The sequence below is a fragment of the Chironomus tepperi genome, unplaced genomic scaffold (assembly GCF_022539635.2).
Source record: "Chironomus tepperi strain 1889 unplaced genomic scaffold, CSIRO-AGI_Ctep_v1 contig_257, whole genome shotgun sequence".
Lineage (NCBI taxonomy): Eukaryota > Metazoa > Arthropoda > Insecta > Diptera > Chironomidae > Chironomus > Chironomus tepperi.
Window position 1 is genome coordinate 591,129 of NW_027226379.1, and position 17,719 is coordinate 608,847.

Consider the following 17,719-nt stretch of genomic DNA (forward strand, 5'->3'; position numbering starts at 1 on the left):
GGCAGCAGATTCATGTTGTAAATAAATAATAGCAAAAAAAACCGTTTGTTCATTTTTATTCATTGTAAAACCAGGAAATATAAAAAAAAAAGTTAATAGAAAAAAGTTGTAACACGAATTAGCGAGACATAGCAAAAGTAAAGGCACAAAAATGATGATGATGATGAACATAGTTATGGCGATGAACTTTTATTATTGTCATTATTACTAGTAGTATTGTTGTTGTTGTTTTCATGATGATTAAAGTTATTCGGATAAATTTGACAGTCGGCAGGTATTGGAACTCCATCTTCAGCTGGTAAATAGTCTTTCCAACTTCGAAACAGATATCGAGTGAATTTTTTCAATTGTCTAAATTTACAGTATGTTGCACCCTCAGCCGACTCAAGTTGCTGGGTCTGAATGAGAAATCCTTTCTCCTTAAATGTCTTTTCCAATTTTGCACGTTGTGTTGTGCGATTTGATGACTTTTTCTTCCTACTTAGTCGCTCACTATCAGATTTGTCGATGTCTTGTGGTGGATAAAAGTTCGGATCGAAGATCTTCGGTGACTCGGCAAGTTCTTGATTTAAATTGAGTAGCTTTGCATTCAGGTCACTTGAAATTGGCGGTAAAAGTTCAATCGGAATTTTTTCACTTTCAGCATTAAGAAATGCATTTGTATGTGATGAGGATTGTAGGCTGCTCTGCATTAAATTCTCACGTGGAAAGAATTCATAACCTCGCATATTTTTATCTCCCGTACCTGAATAATATCGAAAATTTCCACCGGAATCAACTGAGAGGATTTTCTTTTCTTGTAGACTAGGCTTGGCACCGCCAGTGAATTTGAACTTACAAATGCTGACCTCATTTGTGGGACTTGTTGGATTTTCAGCTTGTACTGGAGGTATGAAGATTGCTGATCGTTTCCGTTTCTGACTTTGATTGCACGACTGAGCTTCTTTGTTTGAGTCTAGTGTCGTGTTTTTGAGCATCTCAGACAGCACCGGCGGACTATTAAGTCCTTCCTCACTTTTTATCTCGAAATCATGAACTTTCATGTCTATTGAACTCGGTGATAGATTTTGATCCCATAATGTTGATGATTCTTGATTCATCATTGATGATAGTGACGATGATGATGATGATGCTGATGAGTCAGGATTAAGTTTATTGCTATTCATCATTTTTTGATAATAAAATGCCATCGGATGGATAAAAAGTCCAGCATTTGGCCAGTAGACATAACCAGGACTGACAGGCGTTGACGTTGAACTTGATGAGGGTGGTGGCGGGGATTTTGTAGTCGGTAGATCACTTGATAGATCCAGTGGTGATATTAGTGACGGAATTGTCGATGAAAATTCTAAATCGATGCTGTTATTTTCACATGGGTCAATAATTGGCTTGAAGGCACTGGGCTGTGGCATTCGAAATTCATTGCTCTCATTATCGTCACTTATTAATATCGACGAGTCCTCCCTTTTTTCACGAATGCATAAATTAAGCGGTTCATGCTGTAAAGTTTTCTTTTCCTTAACAATTTTAACTACTGTTGACTTTTTTACAGCAACTGATGTGGCTGATTTCTTCTTAGTAGTCGTCGTTTCACTCGATTTCTTATCATTTGCCGATGTCGTAACTGATACAGATGAGTTAGTAGGATTACTTCCAGGAATAACTGTACCATAATTTTTATAAATCAAATGACAAATGTCAGCTTTCTTTGGTTTACGTCCTCGTCTCGGTTTCATATTTTCCAGCGTCATTTCACCCATATAAGGTAAATCTTTAAGACTTTGTGTCCTTGATGGTGTCGATGTCATCTCAATTGGAATTGTTCGTGTCTTTGGCACTGACTTTGTCTCTTTTGTTTGCATTTCTAAAACATTTTGTAACCAATTTATGATACTTTCATTATTTTTCTTTACATCCTCAGTTTTGGCTTTTTCGAATGGCACAGTAACAGGTGGTTTCGGCATTTGCGGCGTCGATATTTTTGTGTGTATCTTCTTCATCACATTTTGCGGTTGTTGTTGTTGTTGTTGTTGTGGATGATTTTGCTGTTGCTTTTGTCGTAAATTTTCATTCAGCTGTTGCTGTTGCTGTTGTGATTCATAATGATTTAAATATTCGGGCGGAAGTGCTTGATGATGAAATCGAAGTTTAAGAGGACCTTTTCGTCGTGTTCGTGTCGTTACTCTTTTCACGTGCGTTGTGATTTCTGTGCTTTCCATTTTTCTACTTTTTGTTGTATTATTCATATTATCGAATAATGTTGACGTTGTCTCGGTGCATGTAGAATCTCTCCGTAATAGCTCATTATCGACTTGATCACATCCGTTATTTACACTGGAGATCAAGGGATCGTCGGAGGTTCTTCTAAAATTTAATGAGATGAAATTTTGGATTAGATGAGATTTGTGATGGATTTAAATGCTTTAAGGCACTTATAGAAATTAAAGAGGTTCCGACAATGGCTCAAATTTTGGGATATTTTTGAAAATATGGTGGTTTTTTGGGATATTATCTTGGAAATACTCTTACTTTGCACGATAGGTTCTTAAGGCATACTAGAAAATGTGGCTAGGATATACCATTAGCTAACTTAAGATTGTGGCTAGATGTATGACTTGAACATACTTCAGAGTATAGTAAGAATGTCAGACTAGACTAAACTGAAGAATATGTTGTGGGTAGAGGTAGACAACCTTTTATTTTTTGCGACACACCTTGGTAAGCATAGCTTGGTAAGCCACGACTGAAATCGCACATTATAGATGATTCATGGCATTTCCATGGCACACAGTTTGCCCACAAGTTGCCCACCACTGATCTAGGACAATCTTAAATGTATAACAAGTCAAAACTAAGGGTATCATCAGAATATACCCAAAAAATCAACCCCAAGACTCTAAAACTCAACAAAAATTGACAAAAAATTTCATTCCTTACAAAAAATTAGTTCCATAGTTAAACGACCACTTGTTGATATCGGGTGAATCTTCTAGTTTTATTTTAGTCGTATTTTTATTGAATATTGATGATGTCGATGACTCTAGGTCAATTGAATCACGTGAATTAGATGCTGCCGTCTTTTCTGCATAACAATTATTAACATTTAAAAAACCAAAGTCTTCCTGCATCGTATTTCCAACTAGAAAAGGAGAAAATAAAAAGAAGATGAAACATGAAGTCGGAGAAGTAAAAAAAAAAAATAATATTTGGATATTTAATTTATAAAAATAGAAAAACCCGCTAAAATGTGTAAAAAAAACACGCAAAGAGAGCGGAATTGATTCTCTCGCGGAAAATTCAAATGATGTAACAAGCCACAACCACTGCACAGTCATTCATTCGAGCGCGACATGAGAAGATGGAGAGTTAAAGTCAAATTGACATTTTACCTGCAAATAGTTCTGGTAACATTATCCGTTCCCTATTTTAGAACGATTATTGTCAGTTCCTCGACCAAAAATTTCGCTATTTCGGGTCTATGTGTGTGGGGAAATTTTTTATAGCTGACACACTTTCTCACTTGTTGCGAATTTCAATCTTATTTATTTCCGCACTTTTTCTTCTCTTTTTTTTACTCTCTATTTTCCTTATTTTCTATTTTTTCATTCCTTTTATGGACATTTTCATTGTTATTGACTTTATTTATTTCCTTTTTATTACAAGCACGATCATTTCCGATCTCATCTCATTTACTATTCATTTAATTAATTAACTACTAATTTACAAATAATAATATTAATAAATATTTTGATAAGACACTTGATCGCTTAAATGCCTCTTTCACGTTCCCCTTCAAATACTAAACTAAGGAAAAATTGTGAAAATCATTTTTTTTTTTTCTTATTTTCATCAAGAAAAAAAAAGTCTGTGAGAGGAAATTTTTTTTTTTTTATTTTTCAGTAACACAGAATGAATTTGAGATGATTTTAGTTGCGATCGTGAGGTAGGCGCAGTTGATATGATTTTGAGGATGTGTCTGATAAGGACTAAGTTACTGATTTTCCTATATTATTTACTGACCGAAGATCAATTGGGATCTCTGTTAATGATTTACATAGGGAGGATTGTTTTGGATTTTAGAAGCCAAATGCTCAGTGTTTTATATAGTATACGCTTCTAGCTGAGCAAATAGTAAGCTCCTAGGAAGGACTATATTATAAAATTATTCTAAGCTAAATAGAATTAGAATCAGAATCAAACTAAGGTCTCGAATAAAATAGAATACAATATGGGGTTGGCTTAGAGCAAAATCGGCGCTACGATCGATGATTTGTAGTACAATTCTAAAGCCTGAACAGAACTCCTTGTGTGACAACTATGCACTAGTGTGTCACGGCATACAGTTTGTCCACTACTGGCCTATGTATTTGATGAAACGAACGAAGTCCTAATAGTGCTGTTTGCGTATGTCCTCAAGAATCACAAAGTTCTTATCAAAATATTTTACTCTAAACTAGGGACTAAGGGTTAAATTAAGGTCTAACAAAAAGTAGACAGCAAAGTAAAAAGCAACAGTGACAAAGTGATTATAATGTCAGCCAACCGACTTTGAAGTGCAAATCCGGGTTCGATTCCAGAGATAGTCTAGTAGGATTCTGGTGCTTTTTGACTAGCCCGATCGGCACAAATTGAAATGTTGCCACCACGGCGACGACTCGGTCGTATACTTAAAGCCAAGTGGCTGCCACTTGGTGAAAACAACCGAATTTGCCAAGTGGCAGCCACTTGGCTTTAAGTATACGACCGAGTCGTCGCCGTGGTGGCAACATTTCAATATGTGCCGATCGGGTAGTCATACCAATTCGATTTTTGTATTCGAGAAACTCAAATTGTGGCTAGGTTCTTAGCAATTAGTATATCCAGAATTAAGAATCAACCACTAGACCTATTTCTAATTCCCTACAAACTTACAAAAACAGACAAAATGTCCCATCCCAACGTATTCTCACAAAAAAAAACATTCCGTCAACGAAAAGAAAGAAACAAAATTTTTCTTAATAAGATTTTACACTCGCATGTATACATGTTTTATTGGCTAAAAATAACTAGGAAAGAAATCTTCATCGCCTTACACACAATTTCGCTTGAGATCTCTGACCATAGTAGCGAGTTTTTTAGCATTTTGTGGGCATGCCGGGGTTAAGTGAGTAAAGGAAAAAAAAAAAATAAGAATAATGAGCGAAGAGAGTTATTCGAAAGTAAAATGCGCGCGACTAATGCTTAATTTGATGAAGAAAAAGTAAATTCCTCGATCATCATCATCACGTTGCTTAATATTCGAAAAGGTTTTTCGGCTAGACGTTTTACGTGAGGTCAAATTTCGGTTGATTTTTTGAAAGGGGGTTGTTATTGTGGTGATTAAATGGGAATTTTTGGGGGAGTTTGGGAATTTTTGGAGTGAATTAAAAGGGGCTATTGAGTCTTGCTTGCATTCTGATACATTCTTTGGACATTTTGGGTTCCGAAATGGTAGGTTGGATAGGAAATGTAAATCTAATCATTATTATCCTGATTGCAGGACTGCAACCCTCTAGGTAGGGTTAGGATTGGCCTTCCTTTTAAATACATATTATAGCACAGGGGAACAAGCTTGTTATACCGCCCTAAGTTGAAATCAATAAGGAAAAAGGCATGCTGGTGTTCCAAAAGCAACATGGCGTAAGACGGTAATGAAGAAATGCCTGTTAGATGTCAAAACTGAGGTTGCGAGTCGGACCATGGCTTCAGTAAGTAAGTAAGCTAATTTTCAAGACAGGTGTCTCTAATGCCTCTACAAATTAGTTCCAAACGCCACAATTTTTATCACAATATTCAATCTAAATTTGCATCTCATTCTTTACTACAAAATTATTCCAAATGAGCTCTAACATTCAATTACTCGTCATACTTTATTGACATAGACATCCCATACATAGCTATCTCATTTTCAATCACGATCTTGTGTTTTTGGATTATCTTTTTAAAATTATTGCATTTTAAGCTGTCAATTTTTGTGCTGAATATGAAATTATCGGATTTAAAAATGCTATAATTTTCAACTTCTATGTTTATTATCTTTCATAGCCTTAGCAAAAATACAATGCAATTATTCCAACTTTGTAGCTACTAATGTAACCTGAAACCGTCCATATTGATCGAAAAAATAATCAACTTTTATGGCACATTTTCCCACACTAAAAAGTGCAAATTACAATAATTATTTAATAATCTCCGATTTCTTCACTATTTTTTTATGGAATCAAAACGTAAGTCAGTAGCATAAAACTGTGAAGGTGGTTGTAATAAATAATAATAAGACTTTCTTTAGGTTGTGAATGAAATAGTAGACATATCGGAATCAAAACAATCTTAATTGAATGATTATTAATGTGGGTTAATGATGGAGAGTTAGGTGAATGAAGAGTTGGGTAAGAGATAGTTATTTGGTGATTGGAAGTGAATTGAATGAGGAAAAAATGCAAGTTTATGAGGAAAATTGGAGATTTAAAGGACATTTTTGAATTTTAAATTCTATTCTAAAGTTGTTGAAGATGGAAAAATTTAGTCCTCAATGTTAATACTTTGCTGTGCATCTGAACTTGATCTGAAATATCTGACAGAAGTAGTTGTCCGAGAAAGAAATCTGTTAAATTGTGTTACTAGGCAGGGGTGTAGTCGGAAGATTTTTGAGGAAGAGCGATAAATAGGTTAGGTTGAAATTTGGTATAGAACTCAAAAATTTTGGAGAGTTTTGGGATTTTGTTTTGTAAAACCCTAACAAATTTAAGAATTTCTCCAGAAATGAATCCCATAGAGCCTAAATATGCCCCTGTTGCTTGCTGTTCTATTCAGTGATTATCTTTATAGGAACAAATCATTATCATTCATAAAACTATAAATACTATACCAAGGAGTCTTGAATTTTGATCTACTCATTGTCAAATATTCCCCTGGATATGCCCATCCCTCCCGACATTGACTCTAGTGAAAGTCTGATCCTTGTATTATGTAGAGATTCATCGTTGTTAAAGCATCGGTGTATTCAACGTTTGGAGGTATTAGGTTCAATGCTACCCAATTTTGGACAAAATTGTCTAATTTTCTATGGCTTTTAAGAACAAATATTCCAAAAAATCTCATGCTCTGCCACTGTGCTGGCTATAATACACAGCCGGAGAAAGTGCAATAACACCATTTTTACATTAGCTTATCTTTAATCAGTAGACTTCCCTTAAGTACAATTTATTTCAAAAATTGCGATCAATTCATGCATCTGCATGAGCATTTCGAGGTACTTGTAAACACATCAAGTGGTCCAATTTTATATTCTCAAATAAAAAACATTTTTCTTTCATGATAGCGCAAAAATGAGATGCTCGACGTTATGCCAATATATGTAGATGATGAGTAAAAGTGGCATCTAAAAATACGAGGAAAAAAAAAAGAAAAAACAAGAAACAAACTCGTAATTTATGAAGAAAATTACTCTAAAGATGAAAATTGTGTGTACATGAATGAAAGAAAAGCAAAAGTAAAGGAATCACATTTCCTTAACTACACAAAAATCATGATGATCGTGTCTCACTCTCGTGAGAAAATTTTCAATAAAATTTTTTCTTTGTTTTTCTCATGGAAAATTGCCAAATATGTTCAACGTCGAGAGCGCCGGAACTATAAATACGTTAAATGAAAATTTTCCACCATAAATGGTAAAAAGTTGCTGCTTGCTCAAATTTTTTTTTCATTCCCAGTTCAAATCGACAGGTCTGAAAGTTCTTTTTATAGACATTATGTGAGTGTGGCATGTTTCACTCTAAATTTAAAAGCATGTTTGAATTATTGCAGCTGCTTAAGTTGTCGTTTTGGTGATATTTCGAGGAGTTTTGAAATATCAGTCATAATTCGTAAAAAAATGTTGATTACTTTGTGGCTTGTGTCTGTTGAATTGTGTGATTTAAAAGCTTTATGACTGGTTTTGAGTTGAAGTGCAATAAAATTGCATTCAATAAATGTTGTTGCTATAAATTATGGATATGGGGGTCGTACTGTGATGATAGAGCAAGCCTAAATGGACGGAGTTTAATTAGACAATTTATGTGTCTAGTCACTAAAGACTCTAGTCCCAGGAACAAAGCGAGATAATACCCTGTCCTTCCTTTTCTTTGTATAATCTGGAAATTGAGGTTAGTAAGAATCGAAATGGAAATAGGCACAAAAAAAGTATAGTTAAAGTATGTGTAAATCTGATTGTGATCCGTGCTTTGTCTGACTTGGTGCGGGATTCAAATCCAATTTCCATTTACCAGTACCAGATTTGGTTTGAGTCTGGCACTGTACCAAAATTAAACAGACCTGATGCCGGATTTCGTATTTATTAGCAGTCATGGGCTATCCGGCCTTGCTAAGCCACTAAGAATGAGATCATCTAAATGATCTAATGTCCGAATCTACTTCTACTGCTGGATTTACACGTCTTGCCTTAAACATTGCATAACAAAACAGTAAAAACGTCCAATTAACTCCCAGAAAACTGATTGACGTAATTTTCAAGCATTCTCCAATCTCCATCCAAGATATTTTAATCTACACAATAAATAATGACCCTCTTGAGTCCCATAGACCACACAATGTGCAAATCTACAGAGAAAGAGCGATTTTTTAGCCTCTTAATAAGGAAGTTTCACATACATTTCCTCATTAGATATCACTCATCACTGTGAGATGATTACATAGATTTTTATTACTTTAAAGTGCACATAAAAATGTTCATTTTTTGCATCTCCGACAGTCAGTCCCACAACAAAGTCCATCTGACTGTATAAGAAACATTTCATCGCATATGGGAATCAAATTACTTCTGTCTTATAAGAAACATGAAAAACACATGTGAATGTTGAAGAATCTGTACGCATACAATTACAGACCATCCACAGACATGCGCAATATAAAGCAGGGCCAGAAAATGAACAGAACTTATTCATTCACAATCGTACACAAATGATTCCAATCTCTGCATTTTATGTTATCAACAAATGGATGGATGTGGATGTATTAGTGACATCTTCTATTCCTACATGAATTTACATCCACAAATAGACTTTTTGTTTATTCTCAATCAATTTTTTTTGTATTCTACAATGTTCCATAGTCACGTATATATTTGATTCAGATTCGGGCTCGATTTTTAATTCCTTTTTGAATAATTTTTAGTCTTGTGTCATCTTTGACAGACTTTAAATAATCTAAGTGAGATAATTAGGCCGTTTACAATCAAGTAAAGTCAATGTTTTAGTTATAAAAGTGAAATTTTTAGTCATGAAATCAATTGTCGGCAATTGTACATTGTGGTACACCTTTCTGTACCTTTTGAATCATTGTGAGAGTATTAGTGGTGATGGTGAGTTAATTAATGCATATTTGTGCAATATTTTGATGCTTTTATAAGTGCTGAAGTGTCTGGAATTGATGAAACAAGATCCGGTCAGCTACGTCAGCATTTATGCATTTCCCTAAATCATTTTAAATTACATCAATTGAATGTATGGAAATTTCGCGAAATTCCAGTCAGATAAGCATGATTCTCGGCTTTTTGTTATCACCAATCGAAAGCCTTACACGCATTGACACTAAAAATTGTTGTTTTTTGAGTCATTTCTTATCAATCTCTCGACAAAATAAGAAGTGCCGCACGATTTAATTTTTTTCTGCTTCCTCAAAGTAATCTTTTAGTTCTGTTTGGAACAATTATGAGTAATGGAATGGATGAGAGAGAGAGAGGAAGTTGAGAGATGCTGATGCTGCTTTAGTCACGCAGTTGAATTTTTATAATTAGACATTTTGATTCCACATGCAGGCATTATGATGCAGTTTATGTATACAGCATAAATGAAGCTCATGAAAGACATTAAATTTTAATTATTTTTTTTTGCAGAAACTCCGCTGATTTTTACAGTCGCATCTGAAGCAAAGGATGGATATCAAAGATTTTTACGATCAGCCGAGCAATATGACTTAGATGTAAGTTCAATAACACTAGTGTGACTTGATAATTGTACTAATTAAGGTTTAATATAGGTCATTACATTAGGAATGGGAAAACCATGGCGTGGCGGTGACATGAATTTTCGTGGCGGTGGATATAAAGTTAATTTGCTGAAGGAAGCACTTTTGCCATATAAGAACGATGAGAATCGTATTATAATGTTTACAGACAGGTAATTGCAAGTTGTTTATTTAACAACTCTATATTAAAAATTAAATTTGAGTTTGTGTGTGCTTTTGTGAGAACTTGGGATGATTTTGTCAGAATTTTTGAGGGCAAATTTGAAGTGTCCTTGAAATTTTAGTTGTAATCAACATCATTATTTCATTCAAAAAGGTGTCAATCAAACGGCAATTTTCGAATTATCAAATTTTATAGTTTTTCAAGCATGAAATTTTTAACTGTTTTGTTGACAATGATATTTGGATCAGTTTTGTCTATATTATATGCAATTACTGATTGCTGTAGATTTTTCTAGACTCAGGGGTCGTATCCAGGGATTGTGGGACAATACTTCTCTTATTGAACAAGATTATTTGGTTTTTTTGAATTTTTCAAGCCAAAAAGTCCTAAAAATCTCTAAATTTTTCAAAATTTCTCATGGACCCTTCCTCAGTAAGTGAACGACTCCTTATTTTCTTTTTTAATGATATGTTCCTCATGATCTGTCCTATTTTAAAGAAATAATAATCAGATAGTCTAGGTAACGTTCATAAATTACGTGACGGTACCTAATTATTGTCCGAATGTACAAAAATAAGTTACAACTAGTTGATGGCATGTTAATGACCAGTTGATGACTTATGTGTCCGCTCTATATGTGTATCTAACGGATTATTGTCCACTTTGGTTGCAATTAGGGTTTTCAATTCCGGGAATGATTTATATGCAACTCGACTGACTCTACTTTCATGGATTCTGAGCTACAACCCTGATACAGTCAGTTCTTTCTTCAAAGAAGTGGCTCTTATCCCACTATGTAGAGAACTGACCCACCCTCGTTGAACAATTGCTAGTCGTGAATGACCTTAGCATAGCTCTCAATCTCAATGATCTGAATTGCTAATGGTTTTTGCTAATGGGAGGCATAAGGAGAGGGAGAGGTTATAATTTGTTATGAATTGCAAGATTTGGTTCAAGTTTTTGCTACAGAAATCCGGTTAGGGAAAGAGAGTCTAAAATCGCTATTTTAAGCGTTACATAATTTCCAAACGTTCCCCAAACCCATTCATAAATTTCATTCAGTCCACAACACTCATGTCATGAAACAACAATTCATTCAAATAATAAAAATTAGCAAATAAGTGATCAACCTCGCATAAATTTGAGTCAATAATTTCTCTGAAATTGAGAGACATTTTTTCTAAGGAATTGGCTCAATCTTCAATATTAAAATTGAATATATAGCAAAAAAAAATTGAACCTCTCAGACATCTCTTATGGAATGTATTTGACAACCACTAATAGTCAATGAGGTAATATTTGATGAAATGGAATTGTGTAAAAATGATGGCACAATTGCGACAATCAGCAATGCAAATTCAGATTTATTGAATTAACATTTCATTTAAATTGACATATAAATGCAATAATAGGAGTCAATACATTATATGGTGCTATAATTCATCAATAATCCCAATAACAATTTTTTTATATTTTTTGATGAATCCAAAAAGAAGAAAAAAAAAATTCATTTTATAGTCAACAATGTGGGCTGCAGTACGACTGTACCGCTTCACAGTTCTCAGTAAAGAGCGAAATAAACTCGCAATGAAGGCGTAGGTGCCTGAAAAAAAAAAGTTTCAATGCGACTTTACTAAACTCTCTCTCAAGCTTAAAAGTCGCTTTAGGTTAGCCGCGTGAAATTAAAGTGCGATATTTGTTATGATCATAATTAAATTATATTAAATTAAACTTGCTTACCATTTAACATGAGTTGGAATGAATATTGTTGAATGCTGAAATCAGATTTGAAGATGATTGTATCGATTGACACATTTATGATCATTTCTTGTAGTTCTATTTTATTATAATATGTATGAGTTTATAGTTATCACTAATTAAGTCTTATTTACACATTAGTTCCGTTTCTCAATTCACAATAATATCAACAACTATCTAGTTCCAATAATGTATGTCACTTATTTGGTACCAAAAAAAAAAATAATAATCATAACCATTTAACAAAATTATAGCAAATTCCACTTTAATGGCTGATCCATATCACAGAAAATTGACAAAAAAAATTATATAAATATATAACAATAATAAAGATGCACCACAGCACAGATCACAAGAAAACGCACCAAATAGCAATCAATTTATGCAAGCGCGCGATAAATTGAAGTATAAGTCTCCGTGCGAGCAAATGAAATTGAATCGCGATGAGGGAAAAAAAAAAGTAAAGTTTAAGCGATGAAAAATGCTGTTTTTCGTCCTACGCTAGTTAGTCTCTTTGCTCTTTGCTTGGTTTTGTCTCATTTCATTCATATATAGTAGAAAAATAAATACTGAACTGTGGGGATCGTTGTATTTAAGTGATGTCGTTGATTTGAAACTTTAAATGACCGATAACCCTTTAACTTGATAGAACGAAGCTAATAAAACAAACCAGAGCTCTCTACAATGTCTAGTTTTTGAGATCTCGCGTTCCAGCCGACCGAACAGACGAACGAACGAACGAACGAACAAAGTGTCTTATTAAGCTACCTTTTTGAAAAAAATTTCAAAAATGCGCTAAAAAAAAAATTATATAAATATATAACAATAATAAAGATGCACCACAGCACAGATCACAAGAAAACGCACCAAATAGCAATCAATTTATGCAAGCGCGCGATAAATTGAAGTATAAGTCTCCGTGCGAGCAAATGAAATTGAATCGCGATGAGGGAAAAAAAAAAGTAAAGTTTAAGCGATGAAAAATGCTGTTTTTCGTCCTACGCTAGTTAGTCTCTTTGCTCTTTGCTTGGTTTTGTCTCATTTCATTCATATATAGTAGAAAAATAAATACTGAACTGTGGGGATCGGTTGTAAGTGATGTCATATTGTTTTGGGAATTTTATGGACTATGGTTGCTTTACACTTAGTATTTTGAAGCTATGCGACAATTCGTAGTCTAAAACTAAAAGTCACTAAATTGTCTGAAGTTGTTTGACATTAAGTTGTCTGAAGTCACGCGATACTAAGTAGTATTGAGTTGTGTGACATTGAGTAGCCTTTAGATGTACAACACTAAGTAGCCTAAAGCTGTGTGAAACAAAATAGTCTAAAGCTATGTGAAACTAAGTAGTCTGAAGCTATCCAACACTTAGTAGCCTGGAGTCATGTGACACTAAGTAGTCTAAGTAATGTGCAGTTGTGTGACACTAAGTAGTCTCAAGTTGTGCGACACTAAGTTGTGTAAAGCTGTGTGAAATTAAGTAGTTTAAAGCCATGCGACTCTAAGTGGCCTAACTAGTAAGTAGTCTGAAGTCATGCAACTCTTAGTAGTCTAAAGCTGTGAGACACTAAGTTGTTTCGAGCTGTGCAACACTTAGTAGTGTATAGCTATGTGAACATTAAGTAATCTGAAGCTGTGCAGTACAAATTAGTCTGAAGCCATGGTACACTTACTAGTCTGAAGCTGTGCGACGATAAGTAATTTAGAGTTAACTACGACACTAATTAGCCTGAAGCCTTGCAACAATTAATTGTATAAAGCTGTGCGACTACTTAGTTGCATGAAGCTATACTACACTAAGTAGTCTGAAACTGGACGGCTTTAATTAGTATGAATATACTCGACACTTAGTAGTTTGAAGCTGTGCTATACTAAGTAGTCTTAAGCTGTGTGACACTAAGTAGTATGAAGCTTGCGACATTTCGTATCTGAAGCTATGCGACGCTTAGTAGTCTGAGGCTGTGCGACACAAAGTACTCTGAATAATCTTATGTTGTGCAACACTTGGTAGTCTGGAGCTCGCGATTCTCAGTTGCATCATGTCTTCCCAGACGTCACTTACGATCAGCCCAACAAAGAGAAAAAATATATAACTTTTTATATTTTTTTTTTATTTTATAAATCCAGCTCATAAAAATTGTTTTGTGTGAATTTATTTTTTGCTTTGCTTTGTCGCATTTTGTCTATATTTGAAACAAAAAAGTATAATATAATCATCTTCTGTATGGCTCGACTCTCTGCTGGGTTTGGTTGATTGTTTTTGATTCTTTTTTCTCTCCCCGGTCTATTCTTCTTATGGACGTTTTTTTTCTTCTCATAGATAATTCATGGCATGACAATTTTTGTGCCTAATAAAAAATTAAACAAATATGTTGATGATTACTTTTTTGGCTATTTCTGGTGTTTCATATTTGGATAAATTGGATTTTAATTTGAATGAGTTGTGAGTTTATTGAGGATGGATGGTGACTTCTTGTTGTAACGGATTTCTTGAACTTGAATTTAGTTTTGGTGATTTTTTGATTTGTTTGTGGCTGATTGGTCGCTGTATGCTTAATTGGTGGCTTATGGGGTACTTATGGGGACGGTCTAAGGTGTGGCTTAGAGCATAATTCTAATTAAAGTCTAGAAGGCAGCATAGAATACAGTACAAGCAGTTTATGACCTAATATACCAATTTTTTGGTCCCTAACTCGAAAGAATCCCAAGAAACTGTTCAAAATATTAAAATTCCATCCAATTTCCAATCCCCAGCTACGATGTCATCTTCCTATCACCATGGGTCGACATCCTCGAAAAGTTCCAAAACTTCAAAGCCAAAGTCGTCTTTGGTGCTGAGAATTTCTGTTGGCCAGATGCTGACCTTAAGACAAAATATCCAGAAGTTGACGGTGATGTTCAAAAGTATCTCAATTCAGGCTTGTTTATGGGATATGCCGCAAATATTTGGAAGATCCTCGACTCAGCTAAGATCAATGACAAAGATGATGATCAACTTTTCTACACGAATGCATTTTTGGACAAGAAATTGAGAGATGAGAATCAAATAAAATTAGACCATAAGTCAGTGCTGTTTCAAAATTTAAATGGCAATGTCGGTAAGTCGTTAACAACCTGACTAATTCCATTTATGAATTTTTCAACCTCTTTTTTATATTTTTCTTCGTCCAATTTCCAGGCGATGTTTCCGTAACGATCAACAAAGAAGGTGAAACAAAATTGCTCAATAAGAAATATGGAACTAATCCGTCAGTTGTTCATGGAAATGGACCGAGTAAATTAATTTTAAATAATTTTGGAAATTATATTGCTGGTGCATACGTTGATGGTGAATGTGTAACATGTCTTGAGAATCACATACCAGAAAATGAAAGGCAGTCATTTGATGTCCTTATTGCCTTATTTGTTGAATTTCCAACACCATTTTTGGAAGAATTTTTCGATAAAATCCTTGAACACAATTATCCAAAAGAGAAGATTCACATTTTCGTCCATAACCGAGTCGAATATCATTCAGAATTAGTTGACAAGTTCCTCGAACATGCCAGCAATGAGAAATATGCATCAGTAAAAGGATTAAACTACAAGGATGGAATTAGTGAAGCAACAGCACGTGAACTTGCTGTAAATCGATGCCTAACAAAGAAATGCGATTATCTATTCGTCGTCGATTCCGATGTTCATCTCGATAATCTCGATACATTGATTGAACTAATCATGTTCAACAGAACAATTTTGGCACCAATTATAACAAGAATTGGTGGCGTTTGGAGTAATTTCTGGGGTGCATTAAGCGAAAAAGGTTTTTATGCACGATCAAGTGATTACATGTCGATAGTCAATAACGAGATTCGTGGCATCTGGAATGTTCCTTTCATCTCGTCATGCTACTTAATTAAGTCGAAAATTTTAAATCAACTTTCATACACAAAGGCTGATGTTGATGCTGATATGGCATTTGCTGAGCATTTAAGAAGCCAAGATATTTTCATGTTTGCATCTAATTTGAACGAATATGGACACTTGATTAATCCAGACACATTTGATATTAAAAAGACACGACCAGAATTTTATGAACTTTTTTCAAATAAATTCGACTGGGAGAAGCGATTCATCCATGATGAATATTGGAATCAATTGCTAGAAGAGACAGTTCCAAAGCAACCATGTCCAGATGTCTTCTGGTTCCCAATTGGTAAGGACATATTTGCCGACAGCATGGTTGACATTATGGAAGCATTTGGTAAATGGAGTGACGGTACAAATTCGGATACAAGATTACAGGGTGGCTACGAAGCCGTTCCAACACGCGATATTCACATGAATCAAGTTGGCTTGGAAGCATTGTGGCTTAAATTCTTACAATTATATATCCGGCCATTACAAGAGAAAGTTTTCCTTGGATACTTCCATGATCCACCACGTTCATTGATGAATTTCGTTGTAAGATATCGACCTGATGAACAACCTTTCTTGCGACCACATCATGACTCGTCGACATATACAATTAATATTGCATTGAATCGCGCTGGAATTGATTATGAAGGCGGTGGAGTCAATTTCTTGAGGTAGGTCATGTGAACTTTTATTTCATGCTGATTTTAACAATTTTTTTTGCATTTCTTCATGACAGATACAATTGTTCAATACTCAATCCTGAAAAGGGATGGCTGTTTATGCATCCTGGACGTTTGACACATTTCCATGAAGGTCTTCGTGTAACCAAAGGTACACGTTATATAATGGTCTCATTTATTGATCCATAAAGATTCAAACTTGCCATATCGTACACAAAATAAAAACTAATAAATTTTAAAGATGATACTTAGACATGATAATAAGATTGATTAGTGATAAATCATGTAAAATGCCAAAGTAAAAAAGTTTTTAATTTTCCTAAACATATCAGTTGATATGAATGAATGAACAGAAGTGCATTTTTCAAGGTTTCGGAATGAATTTTTAACAATTTTTTTGAACTTGTTCAGCAACACGGAATTCCGATTTTTTTTTTGACAAAAATTTAACCAAACCTTGACATTTTACTACAAAATCTCCACTAACATTGATGATCAAATCAAATTCCTATTTTAATTTTTTAATTTTTATTTCAAACTCACATATAGGACAATAGGTTGTGTCGTCATTGTCATTAATTTTAAAACTTTTATTATATTAATTAAAAAGCTAAAGAATATCAATAAAGATTGATTTATTTTCAAGATAAATTTATGCAAAAATAAAAAATTTAATTTGTTTTATTATTTAATGCAGGCTTTTCAGTATTTGCTAGCTGATTTTGCAATTAAAAGATTGATTTGATAGCTAAAGCCCGAGCACCAAACTGCAGTAAATTTAGATGGCTGAGAAAAGGGGTCAAAAACAACGCTTTCTAGGGGTTATCCAATCTCGGAATCAAAATGTACTGAATCCCGAGATTGATCCCAGGTTACGTGATATTCAGTCCTGGAATTGAGAACCTCCGCCTTCACCTGTCAGACATAAAATTCGAATCGACAGAATTTCATACGTAGTTGACCCGGCTAAAGTCGAATTTTTTGTACAATATCTAATTTGAGTCAAGAATAGCTAGTGTCTATTATAATTCGAGTAACACAATTGTAGACGAGCTCGAAGTCGACACACTAGACGTTGACTTGAGTGGACTTCGACTTGACTCGAATTCGTCCTTTCAATGAATTTGTGCCATTCATGATATAATAGTCACAAGCACACTGTTTTCAAATCTTGACGAA

General features: G+C 34.3%; 2 protein-coding genes across 3 annotated transcripts; one reads left to right on the forward strand and one right to left on the reverse strand.

The window, feature by feature from the left end:
• Positions 1-9: 9 nt before the first annotated feature.
• Positions 10-12,455, reverse strand: LOC139091588 (probable protein phosphatase DDB_G0282105). Of its 2 annotated transcripts, none has more exons than XM_070641732.1 (3): positions 11,945-12,455; positions 2,938-3,139; positions 10-2,364 (listed from the first exon to the last, which is right to left on the reverse strand). In XM_070641732.1, exons 1-3 carry the CDS (start codon positions 12,027-12,029, stop codon positions 174-176), a joined length of 2,478 nt encoding a protein of 825 aa, XP_070497833.1. In that variant the 5' UTR covers positions 12,030-12,455; the 3' UTR covers positions 10-173. The 2 variants fall into 2 exon arrangements, with proteins under 2 accessions (XP_070497833.1, XP_070497834.1); XM_070641733.1 differs by lacking the exon at positions 11,945-12,455 and adding an exon at positions 3,390-3,806.
• On the forward strand, positions 9,107-17,135 carry Plod (procollagen lysyl hydroxylase). Its single transcript, XM_070641734.1, has 6 exons — positions 9,107-9,376; positions 9,911-9,996; positions 10,054-10,193; positions 14,718-15,061; positions 15,142-16,531; positions 16,597-17,135. The coding sequence occupies exons 1-6, from the start codon at positions 9,295-9,297 to the stop codon at positions 16,727-16,729; spliced, it is 2,175 nt and encodes a 724-aa protein (XP_070497835.1). The 5' UTR covers positions 9,107-9,294; the 3' UTR covers positions 16,730-17,135.
• Positions 17,136-17,719: the final 584 nt, after the last annotated feature.

Bases quoted from the DNA above. Each gene is read 5' to 3' on its own strand.
- Plod (XM_070641734.1), top strand. From the start codon at position 9,295: ATGAAATCAATTGTCGGCAATTGTACATTGTGGTACACCTTTCTGTAC. The intron at 10,194-14,717 runs GTAATTGCAAGT...TCCAATCCCCAG, and splicing joins ATTATAATGTTTACAGACAG to CTACGATGTCATCTTCCTAT. The intron at 16,532-16,596 runs GTAGGTCATGTG...TCTTCATGACAG, and splicing joins GGTGGAGTCAATTTCTTGAG to ATACAATTGTTCAATACTCA.
- LOC139091588 (XM_070641732.1), bottom strand. From the start codon at position 12,029: ATGATCATAAATGTGTCAATCGATACAATCATCTTCAAATCTGATTTC. The intron at 3,140-11,944 runs GTAAGCAAGTTT...CTCCTTTTCTAG, and splicing joins ATTCCAACTCATGTTAAATG to TTGGAAATACGATGCAGGAA. The intron at 2,365-2,937 runs GTAAGGAATGAA...ATTAAATTTTAG, and splicing joins AACTATGGAACTAATTTTTT to AAGAACCTCCGACGATCCCT.